At 40.4% G+C, this 15,691-nt stretch overlaps 1 protein-coding gene across 1 annotated transcript in view; it reads right to left on the minus strand.

The window, feature by feature from the left end:
- Window positions 1–305: 305 nt before the first annotated feature.
- Window positions 306–15,691, minus strand: part of Eprs1 (glutamyl-prolyl-tRNA synthetase 1) — a 62,850-nt gene continuing 47,464 nt past the window's right edge. The window contains exons 22-32 of the mRNA XM_055609141.1: window positions 14,698–14,907; window positions 14,066–14,138; window positions 12,219–12,298; window positions 11,924–12,025; window positions 11,247–11,402; window positions 9,677–9,874; window positions 7,294–7,467; window positions 5,159–5,319; window positions 3,997–4,075; window positions 736–800; window positions 306–650 (exon numbers count right to left, since the gene is read on the minus strand). Of these exons, the coding sequence (XP_055465116.1) occupies window positions 500–650; window positions 736–800; window positions 3,997–4,075; window positions 5,159–5,319; window positions 7,294–7,467; window positions 9,677–9,874; window positions 11,247–11,402; window positions 11,924–12,025; window positions 12,219–12,298; window positions 14,066–14,138; window positions 14,698–14,907 (1,449 nt within the window). The 3' untranslated portion in view covers window positions 306–499. The remainder of the gene's footprint in view (window positions 651–735; window positions 801–3,996; window positions 4,076–5,158; window positions 5,320–7,293; window positions 7,468–9,676; window positions 9,875–11,246; window positions 11,403–11,923; window positions 12,026–12,218; window positions 12,299–14,065; window positions 14,139–14,697; window positions 14,908–15,691) is intronic.

A 15,691-nucleotide genomic window follows, 5' to 3' on the forward strand; every position in this document is an offset into this window, starting at 1 on the left:
ACACCAGTACCTAAGGAGGTAGCCAGGAAGGAAAGATATAACAAGGAAAACGTTTGTAGGGGTGGGGTTCAACAGGCACCGGCAATCAGTTAATAGCAAGATAGTTAAGTACCAGTGTGGTGAGAGGAGAATCAGATGTGCACGCCAGGCTTGCAGGTTCGTCCTTTGTGACCTCAGTGAGACTGTCATGTGAGGAAGGTGAGGCAGTCAGGGCAAGTGTGCTCCTATGCTCATATGGCTTTCATTCATCATCCCTGTATGCATGAGTCTGCTATTGCAGGATGAACTGACTACATAAAACAGAATTAGTTCGTGGTATTTATTACCCAGGATGTTTACAGAAAAGTATTTTCCACTGTTATTTAGGCATAAGAATAGCTGTCTATCTCAAAAGTCCTTTTTAGGACTTTCAAAAAATGAAAAAGAAAAACCACATCTGAGAAGATACTAGTATTGGTTTTAAAAAATTAGGATGGAAGAAAGGCTTCTGTTCCGTCCATCAGTAACTCCGACCAAACAAGGTGTAGAACTTGGCAGGGTTCTTGCCACAGATACACATGGCTCCTGGCTGTAGTTCACACAGAGGGCTGAAAGGAATGCAAAGGCTTTTGGCTCCCATGGACGGAGCACCGGGTTCCACATCCTGATCCCTGGAATTAAAGAGACAAGAAGTCCGGTCACTTCTACTGTGCACTGGGTCCTTCTCAGTGTAGGTCTGTGGGGAGCTGTATTTACCTGGCAGTTGTCTTTTTGATCCAGTCTTCACAGTCAATTTCCCCACAGAATGGAATCTGGGCCACCTAAAAAGCAAAGAAAAGGCATTCTGCCATTATAACTCCTAGAGAGGATTACATGGGCTCTCCTTTTTACCTTCCAAGCAAAAGGGTGGGTGTCCCAGGCATTTTGGGGACAAGGTACCTTTGCAAGCATACTTGGCACTTGGCTCAGAAGTACATAAAGAATGATTTTATACCATCCAAACTCCACACTCACAAAACTATACACAAATCATCTTTGCAACACACTCAAGTGTCCAGATAAAACTGGCTGTGGCATGGTGAACTCTACTTAGCTCCTTCTTAGGTCCACACTGATGCCTGTTCTACAGACCTGGCTGGCAGGAAGATGAAAGAAAGGCAATTGAGAATAAACTCATTTCAAGATAACTAATAGTCAGGCAAACCTCACTTGATCCCACATGCTTCTAACATGTTCGGGGTAAGTGAATAACTTCAACAGTACAAAGGCTTATAAAAGAAAAATTATTTTTTTATCAGGAAAATCAATGTTTCATTTTTTTCTTGGGCTATGTAATAATGAGCAGAATCAAGACTGGGTATTTTACTGAAATTCAGAAATTCACTTCCTATCTGAAAATCTTGGGTTGGACGCAGTGATGCTTAGTATACATACAGACATTGTTCAGCCTTTAGTAGGCCCCCAAAAAAGGGTGAGAAGGAAAGACAAGGGAAGAGGGAGAAAAATCTCTAGCCTGGATTTTCTTTCAATAAAATGAAATATTCGACAAGCCAGCATTAAGGTTTACCAGTTATTTTGCATACTCAAACAGGAACTGTTTGCATTGGCAATGATGTAATTTCTAGATTACATCAATGTTAATGTTAATGTTGGGAAGAGCTCCTGGACAATGGAAACCCAAGAAGGGGGAGAGGGCTAGTGACCTGGCTGGCAGGTTTAAGGGTCTGCTACCAGGCCAGACTACAAAAGTTCAATCCCAGGGAGCAACATGGCTGTTCTTTGACTTTGGCACGCAACCACACTCATACAGGAGATAAGAGAGATACAGTAGTGTCTTAAAAGCAAAACAAAATGTTCCCCTGCAAAGCCTCTTCGTGCACTGTGCATCTACTGAACGTGCCAGTCTAATTTCTGAAATTTACACACTGATATTCTGATAAACTGCCTCCAAGACACAGAAGCAATACATTTATTTCTAGGTGTGTCCTAATGCCTGGAAATGGATGGAAAGGGGCGGAGATCAGTGAGAGCACATATTAGTTTTAATTCAAAAATTCTTTGTGCCATGAAAATGGAGACAAAAGATACAAGATCTAAGCCAAAGTAACAGTTACTTCCTTGTATGAGAATTGCAAGCCCTTAATATTTGTAAACAAAATTCATAAAAAGTACATTTAGAACACTGTGTAATACAGAAAATAATAATGGTTGTAGCACATGAAAGACATTTGTATTTGGACTCATTAGTACTTCTAACAGAGCCTGGTGGCACAGGTAGATAATTCTTGCTATTTAGGGGCTGAGGCAAGAAGATCCAAAGTTCAAAGATGTCCTAGTGCACCAGTGAATTCAAGCCTAGCCTGGATGACTTAATGAGAACCTGTCTCTTTACTGTGAAATGACAAGTAGCTTGCCTAGCATGCCCGAAGCCCGAGAGTCAACCCCTAGCACCACAAATACAGCATATAAACTAAAATGAAAAGTAAAAAGAGTGTACTTGAAAATCAATGAACAAGTTAGTTTCCCTAGCCCTTTAGACCAATAAATATAAGTAGAGAGGAAAAAAAGCAAAGTTTTACCTAATTTTAATTTTCAAAGATTCTTTCCTCTGCCAGTAAATACAATTTTATTGATAAGAGCCTCAAAGATTGTTTGATTGTCAGCCTGCACATTACAATAATCCACATGAAGCAAGAGGGGAAAAGGCCCTGGCTACTGAATATAACAGACATTTATTTATTGTTCCACATATTCTTTAAACATGGAACTAAAATACCCCTGCTTCACTTTAAAATTTGAAATCACTACAGTAATTTATCTGATATTAGAATGAAATATATGACCCACTAACACCTCATGAATCTTGGTTCTCTGAAGCCAATGCATCAGCTAAAAGCTAATTATATTATATACATAAGCTATTATATTAATGCTTATGCAATTACTTTAATAAACTGTTCTACAAAAGTACTAATCCTATCATTACAGTAAATGAAAACTTTTAATTTAAAAATTAATGGAGCAAGCTGAGTCTGGTGGCACAAGCTTGTCATCAAAGCTCCTCAGGAGACTGAAGCAGGAAGATTAAGTTCAAGGGCTATCTGAGCTATCCAGCGAGTTCAAGGGTCAGCCTAAGCAATTTCAGAAGACTTTACTCAAAATAAAAAGAATGGGCTGGAGCCACAGCTTGGTGTAAAGTGCCTGCCCAGCATTATTATATCAGACTACAAGCATCCAGTCCTCAAAACTCAGGAAAAAAATTAATGAGGCAAAGAGAATATAATGCATAAAAACTGCACAGAAAGGAAAGCACATGACAGGATGGCTGCATAACCTCTCATTTCTATTAAAAGCATGCAGCCTGAGTCAAGGGGACATTATAAAACACAGAAAGGTAAAAGGTCAGAAAAACAGTAAAGCAAAGCCAAATATGGTGAAGTAGGGATCTGATAGGGTTTTTGAGATCATCTATTTAACATTTATTTTACAGATCAGTAAACAGAGTGAAAGGGATTAATTCCTCAGCACCTATAACAAGAGATATATTATAGGCTACCATCATAAAAACTCCGTCTTTTATTCTCAACAAAAAGTTTTTAAAAATCGAGGAGGAAGTACATTAAACTGTGTTAGATAAATCTAACTTCTGGCATCTGTCTAATTCTATGGGTTAGTTTAGACTCTGGCCCATGGATTTCTCATTTGTCATCTGGAGACACAGGACTGGTTGCGTATTTAACACGTATACCAGAATACTAAAGTCCATAAGTGATTCAGTCCAATAATACATAAAGCTGAATAATGTACAATCCTTTTATTTGGCTGGCCTAAAAAAGAAAGTAATGCAAAGTATAAGTTCAGGGAGTTTTAAAATATAATTTACTGAAAATTGATGAAAGCACAACTCAGTGGTACAGTGCTGCCTAACACAGGCAAGACCCTGGGAAAATCCCTTGCCCTGCAGAAAACAAACAAAGCCAAGAAAACTTTTTTTTTTTTTTTTTAGAAATCTCTTACCTTTCCAGAATCCAGGACCTTCTGAAAGTCTTCCAATGTATTGGATACAACCATGTGAGTTTTAAGGTCTTCAGAAGCCCTACCAAAATAAATCAGAAAATATGTAACTTTTCTTACAGATATGGTAGGGTTTTTGTTTTTTTTTCTGTTTTGTTTTTAAATCCCAAGATAAAATAGTAAGTGAAAGTCAGCAGAACTCATTGTATAACTCTCTTACTAGCAGTGGCCGCAAATAAGCCAGCCACCTTATTTTAGCACCGCTCGAGCCTACCGCTGTGGGAAGCTTGCCCTGCACACAGTAAGCAGCTGACTTCTGTCCCTACTCGCAGGGACGCCACCTGTGGAAGCCTGTTACTCTTCAAACCCTTCCGGTCTACTTTCCCCTTCCACAAAATTGGAAAAATAGTAACACTGTAGCAGGAAGTATACAGAACAGCCTGATAATGAAACATGAAGAAATGAAATCAAAGAAAAGAAATATGAGGGATCAGATTCCATGGAACTGGAGTTACGGGCAGTTGTGAGACCTCTGATACAGGTTCTGGGAACTGAATCCACGTTCAAACTAAGTGCTCTTAACTACTGAGACAGCAACCTCATTTATTTTATTTTTAAATGTGTATGTGAGAGAGAGAGATGCCTGAGGAGACGACAGCATCTTTAGATCCCTTTGGAGTTGGAAGCTACAGCAAGTGTGAGCTGCTTATGTAGCTGCAGGAAGCAAACTCAGGTTCTCTGCAAGAACAGTACCCACTGCGCTCTAAACCACTGAGCCGTCTCTCCTATAGTGGGAGCATTGAACACTATAGCTGCTGGCTGCTCTGTACAACATTATAATTAGTATCTCAGGAAAGGTGCTGATATTTACTAAAGCTTCCTGGGTTCCACTAATCTGTACCCAGCACTTGGAAACCAATGACTTAAGTCCTCACATTTATGTTACAACAGCCTGGATCTGAAGTTAACCCCATTAGTTCAACAAATTGACCGCAGTTTTACAGGCACTGTAAGTCAAAACCAAAAGTGGAATAAGATATTAAGTGGCCCTTGAGCTGGGAGGTAAGGCTACTTTCAGTTGCAATAATCTCCAAATAACTTGTTTGTACCTCAAACGTTAGGTGAAAACTAAAGGAAGGAGACACAAGTGAACCTACAGAGCTACCTTGTGAAAAGGTTAAGCTGGATGTCTTCCAAAACCTCTTGAAGTTTAGCCTCAGCCTCCTTCTCGGCAATTGTCAGCTTCTCTCCAGTATCTCGTCTGACAGCTACAAACTGACAGCTCTTCATGTCACGTGGCCCTACCTCAAGTCTGACTGGAACTCCCTATAAAACAAAACAGGCAGTTAAAATTGAACATGTATATCAAGATGAATACAGCCAAAAAGCAATTGCAAACAAACAAGAAAAGGGCAGGTGATATTCCTGACACACTACAGAACTTATTCTAGTAACAGAAGCAAAGAGTCTACTGCCTGTGTGGTCAGCAGAAAGCAAGCTCTTGATGGAGAATCACTTGGAAATTCCCATTTCCTCATGTGTTACATGGGGGAATACAGAGGCATCTTGAAACCAAAGATAGCCCCAAGACACTGAGGGGGTTAGCTCACTGGTACACCCCAGACTCATTAATGGTAAGTGTGTGCTTTGGCCGGGATGCACTGCCTCTGGATTGAATTACAAGCATGCATCACAATTACCTGCAGGGCTTGCTAAAGCACTGCCTGCCAGGCCTCACCACAGTTTCTTGTTCCTTTAGGCTAAGGATGGGTGGAGATTCATATTTGAAGGAGTTACTACATGCTGCTCAGACTGCCTCTGAGATAAAGCTTGAGAACTGCCATGCTCTCAGGTTTCCATCAGGAAACTTAGAAAACAGTTACATGCAAGCTGAAGTGTCCTGTACATTCAAGCCTTGTGCATTTCGATCATTCATTGGGGGACTGAGGCCCTTAATGTCCAGGGAGACCTTGCATTTGTAGGGTCTCAAACCCTATCTAAAAAGCAGTAGGGAAATTTTAATGTAAGCCAGGTGCTCTATACACATCTCAACTGCTGAGCAGTACTCAAGTCAAAGACAAGGAAAACTTAAGTGAATGTTAGCAAGCCTACTTGACCCTCACATTCTATTCCCAGGGATAGAATGGTAGAAATAAAGCCACATCTTCAGAGGAAAGAGGGAAAGAGGAGAGGGAAGCAGATGGACTCAGAAGTGGCAAGCATTTTTAATTCAGTTTGATTACGCTAACAGCAAGTTTCACCTTTAATGTTTCGCACCCAGACACAGTTAAACTGGCTTAGAAAAATAGCTGCTGTTATCTACCAGCTATTTCTAGGTGAAGAAAAAAGACTGCAACTAAAGACAAATTACAGACAAATTATAAAGGGCAAAATGTGTCTTTAAAGGTCTTCCCTGAAGGTAGGGAGCACGAAAAGAAAACATGACACACAAATAAGTAAGGTCAGCATCAGTGCTAACCCAGCACAGGGTTACCTTAGGAGCCATTTTCAAATAAGATGGTAAATGTTAGTGACTTTGTAATGGGAGATGGTTGCTTCTAAATAACCCAAGATATCAATCAAGCGCCCATTCTTAAGTTCTTAGCTACCGTCTGAGGACATGTCCCACACTACTCCTATATGGAAGCTTATACATATCTATTTGACTCCTAGTTTTTAAACTTAATTAACAGTCTCTATCATAGCTGAAAAAAATGGCAAATGCTAAAAGTCTGCAAACAAAACCAAGGTGTACATTACCTAATAATAATGAAGCTGTGAAGTAAATGAAATATCAAAAACATTAAACCAGAATTATTTTATGCACAGAGAGTTAAAAGCAACGAACAGATGTGTAGCCATGTGGACGAGAGTGCAGATGTGGAGGGACTCTGTGGTGACTCCACCATCACCGAAACCTCACTATGTCAGTGAATGAATTCCAGATATAAACATGGCAACATACCCACCAAACGAGACATATTTAGTATAAACAAAAACGTCAAGACCATCATTTTTATTCTAACATAATAAAAATTGGCTTCGACAAAACTTTTAGGAGACAAGGCACAGTGCTGCAAATCATCAAAGGCAGACCAAGCACACACTAAGTGTTCTCCTACCAAGCTACTCCCTAAACCACCACAGAAACTAGTTTAACAAACGCAGACTCTAGAAACTCCCATTACATGGTACTGAGCATTACAACCGTGTTCAGAACTTACAACTATAAATATGGGAAGGTAACAAGTCCTTGTGTGTGCAGAAATCTCACTCTAGCCTGTGCAGACCACAGCATACCTTGAGTTCCCAGTGATTGAACTTCCAGCCTGGAGAGTAGTTGTCTCGGAGATCGACTCGGACTCGGATGTTAGCGCCAAGAAGCCGCCTTCGATACTCATTACATTTTGCCATCAGTGCTTCTCTGTCTTCTTCAGACAGGGCATTTGTGATTCCACAGGGAATGACTACCACCTAGAGTCCAGCCAAAGACACACCACATACACATAATGACATCACAATAACGAGTCACCTAGATCCTACAATATTAACCATCAGAAGTTAAAATCTGTCATTCACAATCTTTTAAATATACATAATTTTACTACAACTAAAACAATGCTGGAGAGATGGCTCAGTGGTTAAGAACACTCACTGCTCTTGCAGAGGACCCAGGTTCAGTTCCCAAGACCCACATGGTGGCTTACAACCATCCATAAGTAACCCCAGGGAGTCCAACTCCTCTTCTGACCTTTGAGTGTTCCAGCACACATGATATACAGACATACAATTAGGCATTGCATGTACACAAACACACTAAAATAAATAAATCTTTAAATAGAACAACACAAAAATGCACAACTTGAAGCACCCTAAAAAAACCCAAAGGGTACTACTGACAGGAATTCCTACAGAGTTTGCTGCTGGGCCATTATATTAAAAACAAGACAAAACCATTAAATATATACAATTATCCAACATCACAGGTTTTTAAAAAATCTAATCATATATACTAACTTCTTGAAATGCTACACCTTGCATGTTTTCAAAGCACTTTTTCTACAAAGACTCTCATCAGCTACATGAAAACCTGTAATGCTATAGTGATGTGAATGCTGAGCTGCACATGAATTTTATACTTACAACATAACTGCCTAAACGCACCCAATACAAGACAGCCATTTAGTCACCATTCCTATCCTCTTCTTTATCATCCTCTTCTGGTTCACTCTTCTCCCAGTGTGTAGCAATGCCCTTCTAAGTCTCTCCTTTAAGGGAGCAGCTTTCTGTCCCTATCTGTGACTAACTACTAAGGTCACATCACCTGGTGTTTTGGTAGCAGATCCAGTGGCATCTGAGGGGCACTGGAATCTCCCTCCTCTTCTTTTTACTACCTTTGAAAAGACCATAGATCTCCATCTCTCTGTAAATTTTTGCTACATCTCCAAACTTCTACTTTCTTTGAAGACATAGTATTCCATCTCTCAAAGTATTTCTTGGGAAAAACTCAGTAAAACTGAACTAAGAGTTTAGGTGTTTAAGTCTATATGAAGAGAACAAATAAGGACGTATTGTTCTGCAGCTTTCTGGGGTCTCTCTATCTGAGACAGAATCTCAGTACGTAGCCTTAACTGGCCTCTCTCTAAACTTAATATATAAACCAGGTCGGCCTGGAACTCACAGAGATTTGTCTGCCTCTACTTCCAATGTTCTAGAATTAAAGATGTGTGACACCATATACCCAGAAGAGAAGAGCTAAAGGCATTGGATCCCCCTGGAGTTGGCATTAGAGGTGGCTGTGAACTGCCAGCTGTGGGCACTGAGACCTGCACCTGGGTCCTCTACAAGAGCAGTAGTATGCTATCTTACCGCCAAGCCATTTCTCCAGCCCCAGGTCTTTAAGTCACAGCCACAGAAAGCTGGTGTGAACTGCTTCCTAGTCTGGTTTGGAGGATTGATTCAGAGACATTTCCTTTTCCAAGCTCCAGCATGAACTGGTTTGTTGCTAACACAACCCTCAGTCTGTTTTCCAATAACTAAATCTTACCATAAATAAATCTGTGTGATTTCTAATCTGTCTACAACGTGAACTAATTAGTTAAAAATCACTAACACTAAATGCATGTTCACTTGACCTACTATTTTTTATTTAAATAATATAAAAGAGATGGCTCTGCAGTTAAGAGCATCCACATGGTGGTTCTCAACCATCTCTAACTCCAGTTCCATGGGATTCCATGAGCACTCCTCTGACCTTGGTGGGCACCAAGGTGCATTGGTGTCCACAGATATGCAGGCAGACAAACACTGACACACAATAAAATGAATAAATCTAATGAAAAATTTTAAAGTTTTCAAAGTAATTTCTCACATACTTGAGACAATACAAATGTACACATATTTATACAACAGTGGTCTAGGCTGTATTTTCTATTATTTCCACATCAGAGAAAGCTACTTTTCAAAGTTCCTTTAGGTGGGTGCAGTGGTGCACACTTGCAATCCCAACACTCTGGGAGGCTGAGGCAGGTGGATCTCTGTACATTTTGAGGCCAGCCTGGTCTACAAAGTGAGTACAGGACAATCAAGTCTACCCAGAGGAACCCTGTCTCAAAGAAAACAAAACAAACAAAAAGACAAAAAAATTTAAAAAAGAAATGATAAACAGAAATACTTTACTTACCTGAACGCAGGCTACACGGGGTGGTAATACTAAGCCCATATTGTCACCATGGACCATGACCATCACCCCAATAGTTCGAGTTGTCAGGCCCCAGGAGCATTGGTATGCAAACTGCTTCTCTCCTGGTGTCTTTGGATCTTCAAAAACTATTTCACACATTTTGGAAAAATTCTGGCCTAAATGGTGTGATGTCCCTCCCTAAAAAAGGAGAGAAACAAAGGGTTTAATTTTAAATTACTATGCCTTTGAAAATAATTACAAGATCACATACTTTAGAATACTTCTACATGTACTGTTTCCATTTATTTCCTGACATTAACGCTTAAAATACAAGTATGACTGACATGACAAGAGAGCAGGACTAATTACAAAAAAACAAAACTGTTTTGCTCTGGGAAGTCCCTTTGAACAGGAGTAACTGTACGTAAGATTTATGAGGAGCTCAAACCTGGGAATTGAGGATGAAACCTGAACTCACTTACGTGGGAACACACAACAGGCCTAAAAAGCACATGGTGCTTTCCTCTACTATTTTCTTCTCTTCTCCTCTTTCCCCTTCCTGTGTCTGGGAGGTTCTCAGGTAGTCTATATGGTCCTAGAACTCACTCTGGTAGCCTTGAATACCTGATCCTCTTGTCTCCCCTTCCAGGGAAGTTACAGGTGAGGCCCAGTTTAATGGAGTATTGGTGATCAAACCTAGGGCTCCCTGCACACTAGACAAGTACTGTACTGCATTCCCAGTAATTATTCTTTTACTCACATTTTAAATCAACATAATGAGGTAGCACGTACAGAGTTATAATGTTTAAATCAGGTGAAACTTTTCAAGAATCCATCATTTCTTTCTGGTAAAAATTTTCAAAATCCTTTCTTCGATTAGTTTAAAAATGTACAACACATTACTATTGATAGTTCCCTTCCTGTACACTAACAGGCCAGATCCACCCCTCCCGCCTCCCTCAAAGACAGTGCCTTACTATGCAGCTCACACTGGCCACAGACTCAAGACCCTCATGGTGCTGTGATTACAGATGTCTGCTACCATTGTTAGCCACAGTATAACATTCTGCTCCCATGGAACTAAAAGTTGGTCAGTGCCTACTGACCAACTCATATTCTCTAACTTGTAAGTAAATACCACCTATTCTCAGGTTATTTGCAATCAACTTTCTTACAGTTCATATACTTAAGATCGTGCAACACCTGGTTTATTTCACTTAACACAAATATTTCCAATTTCATCAATGGTTCTGCAAATGACAGAATTCATTCCTTTTATAGCTAAACATTCCACTGGGGATGTGTGCATTGTTTTTTCCCAGGTGATGTCGCCACTGCTTGGCTATGAAGCTGCAATGAACAGAGTGCAGATGTCCCTTCAGTACGCTTGCTCTATCCATCTGGATCTACCTCTGGGAGAGGCATTACTAGATCACACACTGTGATTTTACTTCTTAAAACCTTAGGACTGTTTTCTACATTGGCTGTCCAAATAAAATGGCAAGGACTGCTAAAGCCACTGGACCGCCATGAGCTGTGCTCATCGTTGCCAGCAGTGGCCCCCACAAACCTGGATAGCACGTCCGCTGGCAGATATGAAGGCTTCTATTGTGGTTGTATAGTCACCTCCTGCAAACTTCTCCTTTTCAGTCTTTCTTCCTCTCACAACAGGGATTGCCAAGAGTTCTTCATACACTCGAGCATATAACTCAAGTATCTGTAAGACCTGTAACATTTATGGCATGTTTATTCATCTACACTATCCATCTAGGCTTATCCATCTACACTATCCCAAACTGTTTGTGAAAAACTACCTCAAACAACAACAAAATTAAGGGAGGGTTAGAACTCTCAATTCGAGATTTAAGGAAGCTGTTCAACAAAAAAGCAGTGAGGATGAGTAACATTTTATTGACTATAAATTTGGAATGTAAGAAAATATGCTTGAGAGATATACAGGAATAAGAGAAAAAAAACCTTAGAAAATAATGAGTTTTAATCATATGACTGCAATTTGCTATACATTAAAGTCTAACTGTTTACACTACAAACTTTAAAAATAGTAAATTTGCTAGTAAAATTTCAACAAGTACTTTTAAATCTGTTTACTCTTGAATTAACTTTCTATTTGCAAACAGGGATTATATAGCATAAGCCACACAATTATAAAAACAAACAAACAAAAAAACCAAATAAACAAAAACCAGGGCCTGAAGAAAGACAGGCATAGCAGAGGACCACTCCTACCTCATCAGCTGCCTCCTCAAAAGTGGCAAAAGCGCTGTGCCCCTCCTGCCACAGGAACTCCCGAGTGCGGAGGAAAGGCTGTGGGTGCTTGAACTCCCAGCGCTGCAAGACATGAGAACAAAGCCAGTCAGTACAAGAAAAACTGCAGACTTTTTAGCAACTTTACATGATCAATAATCAAAAATAATTATTGTGATTAAAAAACTGCTTTCACATGCAAAGGAAAGAAAGTGTGCTCTACCAAGCAATGAAACCCACAGAAACAGGGACAAGCCAATACAGTCTATGCACCTACCACCACATTGCACCACTGGTTGAGCCTGATGGGCAGGTCTCTGTGTGACTGCACCCATTTTGCATAGGCAGGATACATTACTGAAAGTCAAGAAAATACAGACATATAATTTATAACTTCATTTCTTCCTTAAGGCTGATAAGAGTTAAATTCACAATGTAAGTAATACAAATTAAAGTGTGTTTGATTTAGTACCTGTGATGGTTCACTGAATGACACTACTTATTTCATAAGGCATATAACCCTGAAGACAGACAAGCCCACCCAACATGCTCATACTCTGTGCTTCACCTATTTTTTGCATGTAAGTGTTGACTGTCTCCCTGTTCTACTTGGGAAAAGATTAGTGCATGCCAGGTTCTATGTCAAATTACTTTCATTCTATAATTCTCTTCTTTGGCTCACAGATTTCATTATCAAATTTAAAGATAGAAATGCTATTCCTGAATTCAGCTATGTGTCAGAATCAGAATTTTAGTTAGATCCACAGATTATTCATTCAATGAAGCAAACTCTTGCCATGAACTATGACTTGTCTACAATGTACAATCAGAAAAACAAAACTGCTAATCTGGTATGAGAAAGAATAAAAACTGAAGTCAAAGTCATTTCAAAAACACAAAAATGAAAAAACACACTAGAAATAATAGATAATGTACATACTGACTTTAAAAATAGGTAATCACTGTAAGACACCCCCAAGTCCAAAGCCTCAGACCCTGCTGACACTCCCATTCACTAATTCCAGGAAAATCATCTGACCAACTGATGGCTGTCCCAGGGCAGAACAACAACACAACATACTCAAATGAAAGTGCTCTGAAAATGCTAGGGAAGCTGGGTATGGCAGCACACACCTTTAATCCAGGGCTTGGGAATCAGATGTCTGAATTTGAGGTTAGCCTGATCTAAATACCAGGTTCCAGGTCAGCTAGAGTCAGATATGAGTCCCTGCCTCAAAAACAAAACTCTACACAAACTACAACTCAAAAGTAAAATAAAAACCTCTACAGCAATATAAATCTAAATGAGCATCATTTGCAATTCTGTAATCAATCCCAAGAATTATTCCAATACAATTCCCTCTGAAAAGTTGTAACACTGAACAAAAATAATGTTGTCTTTTTTTAAAAAAAAAAAAAAAAAAAAAAAAAACCCTTTTAGCTAGGGCAGCCATCTTTCAGTAATTTGCCAACATGACAAAGGGAAAGAGGAGGGAACATGTTTTATGTTCTGTAGGCTTTACAGGAAACACAGCATTACCTTTTGGCCACATACTTGTGAAGCCGTTCCCTATGAATTCATGGCTTAAAACATTAAAACAACAACAAACCTGACACGAAAAGTGTTTTTCTTTAAAAAGACAGACAGACTGATTGGCCTGTTCTTTGATCACCTCCCCCTGAGGGGGAAGCAGCCTTACCGGGCTACAGAGGACAATGTAGCCACTCCTGATGAGACCTGACAGACTAGGATCAGAAGGAGAGGAGAGGAGGACCACCCCTATCAATGGACTTGGGAGGGAAATGGGTGGAGAAGGGGGAAGGAGGGTGGAAGTGGGAGGGGACAAGGGAGGGAGCTACTTGGGGGATACAAAATGAATAAACTGTAATTAATAAAAATTAAAATAAAAAAAAAAAAGACTATATCCTACTGATAAAGAACTCTGTAATAAAATGGCTTAACATATAAAATCTGACTTAAAACTTTCACTCTGTCTTCATCACCCTCCAGTAAATTCTGTTTTCCCAGGAAGGAATCTAAGCATCAGAAAGAAACACTGCGACTAAACTCCGAGCCTTCTGACAGCTAGTGAGCTTTCTCCTGCACTCCAGAATTGCTCTCACCTGTTTCACTGGTAGGACGGATGGCAATTGGCTCTGCCAACTCTGTTTTACCAGATCTTGTAACCCAAGCAACCTAGTAAGATAAAAATCATTGTTGACACAGTTTTAATGGCCTTTTTTAAGAACATTAAGTACATATTGTTGGGATCCGTAAGCAGGCATCTCTATGGCCAGCCCCAAGGGACCTGACAAACTGTATATCAGGCATCTGTGAAGCCACCTATGGACCACCTGGAACCATGTGCTTATGCTCTGGGTCACCTTGTAAGAGAACTCAAAGCTCCTCCTCTTTCTCTCCTGCCTCATCCAGAGACGGTCTCTGTGACCCCTTCCTCCTTTCCCTTCCCCTAATAAACCTCCCACATGGAACCGGTCGCCTGGGTGACTTGTGAACCCGCCATGTAACTCTCATCCCACATGATTTCTAACACATCAACTTTAAGGTTTTCTCAGTATCAACTAAAGGAAGTTCAAACTCTTGCTACCGATACTGGAAGGGAATGAGCCAAGTCACCCAGTCAAGGGACATGACAAACAACCAAACCTGACATATGGGTAGAAGAAATAGGACTTAAAAAAAGTAACAGCCCCCCATTTCTTTTAGTTGGTTGTCAAATTCTTTTCCAGTTTACCTCAGGGGCAAAGTCAGCAATGTGATTCTTCTCTTTTTCTAGTGCGGCCTGAGACACAAATATGGGGAAGTAGCAGTTCTCAACACCAAGCTTCTTGATCTCAGCATCAAAGAAGTCCTTAATGCATTCCCAAATGGAGTACGACCAGGGTCGGAGAATATAGCAGCCACTCACATCATAGTATTCAATCATCTCTGACTTTGTGATGACCTTTGAAGAGAAAAGGTTTGTAAATTGAACCAGTGATCTAGTGCAAAGACAAAAGCATGTGGTAATCAAAGTTCCTATCTGTAGAGTTGGCACACACCCTCATTTATTTGTTTGTTTATTTTAGTTTTTCAACGCAGGGCTTCTGTGTGTAGCCCTGGCTCCTGGAACTCACTCTGTAGACTAAGCTTGCCTCTTGTAGGCCCCCACCATCATGCTCAGCTTAGAAAGAAAACACTTTCTGACATGCAGAGAAACAAGTACAGAACTGTGCAGATTACCGCTGAGCTCAGCCTCTGCCTTCTCAATGTGACTGAGACAGTTTCACTATGTAGGCCAGCTGGCCTGCAACTAAGAGTCTCTTGCTCTCACCTCCCAAGTTGGACACAACCATGCGTGTGTCACCACACCTGACACATGAGAGGTGGCATGGGAACAGGTAAAATGTCTTCCCTGCACATCTGAAGACTGACCCTGAGACCGCTAAAATGCCAAAGTGTGGTGGTGTGAGAGGTACACCTGTAGTGTTATGCTGGGGCAGGAAGGAGAGCAGAGACAAGAGGCTCTTTGGGGTACACTGTCCAGCAGCCTAAGAGAGGCCAAAGAGAGATCTTGTCTCATAGGAGGCAATTGGCTTTTGTGAGGGTAACACCCAAGGTTGTCTTCTGGCCTCAAGTGGACATACACATACAATGTACATGCTAAGCACACAGCGGGGAAATGGGATGATACTGCTCGTGACTACTTTTCTCCCTAGGCTTTAGAATCTGAACACAAAGCCAAACTT

The sequence above is a fragment of the Psammomys obesus genome, unplaced genomic scaffold, assembly GCF_907164565.1.
Source record: "Psammomys obesus unplaced genomic scaffold, mPsaObe1.curated_primary_1811, whole genome shotgun sequence".
Taxonomy (NCBI): Eukaryota; Metazoa; Chordata; class Mammalia; order Rodentia; family Muridae; genus Psammomys; species Psammomys obesus.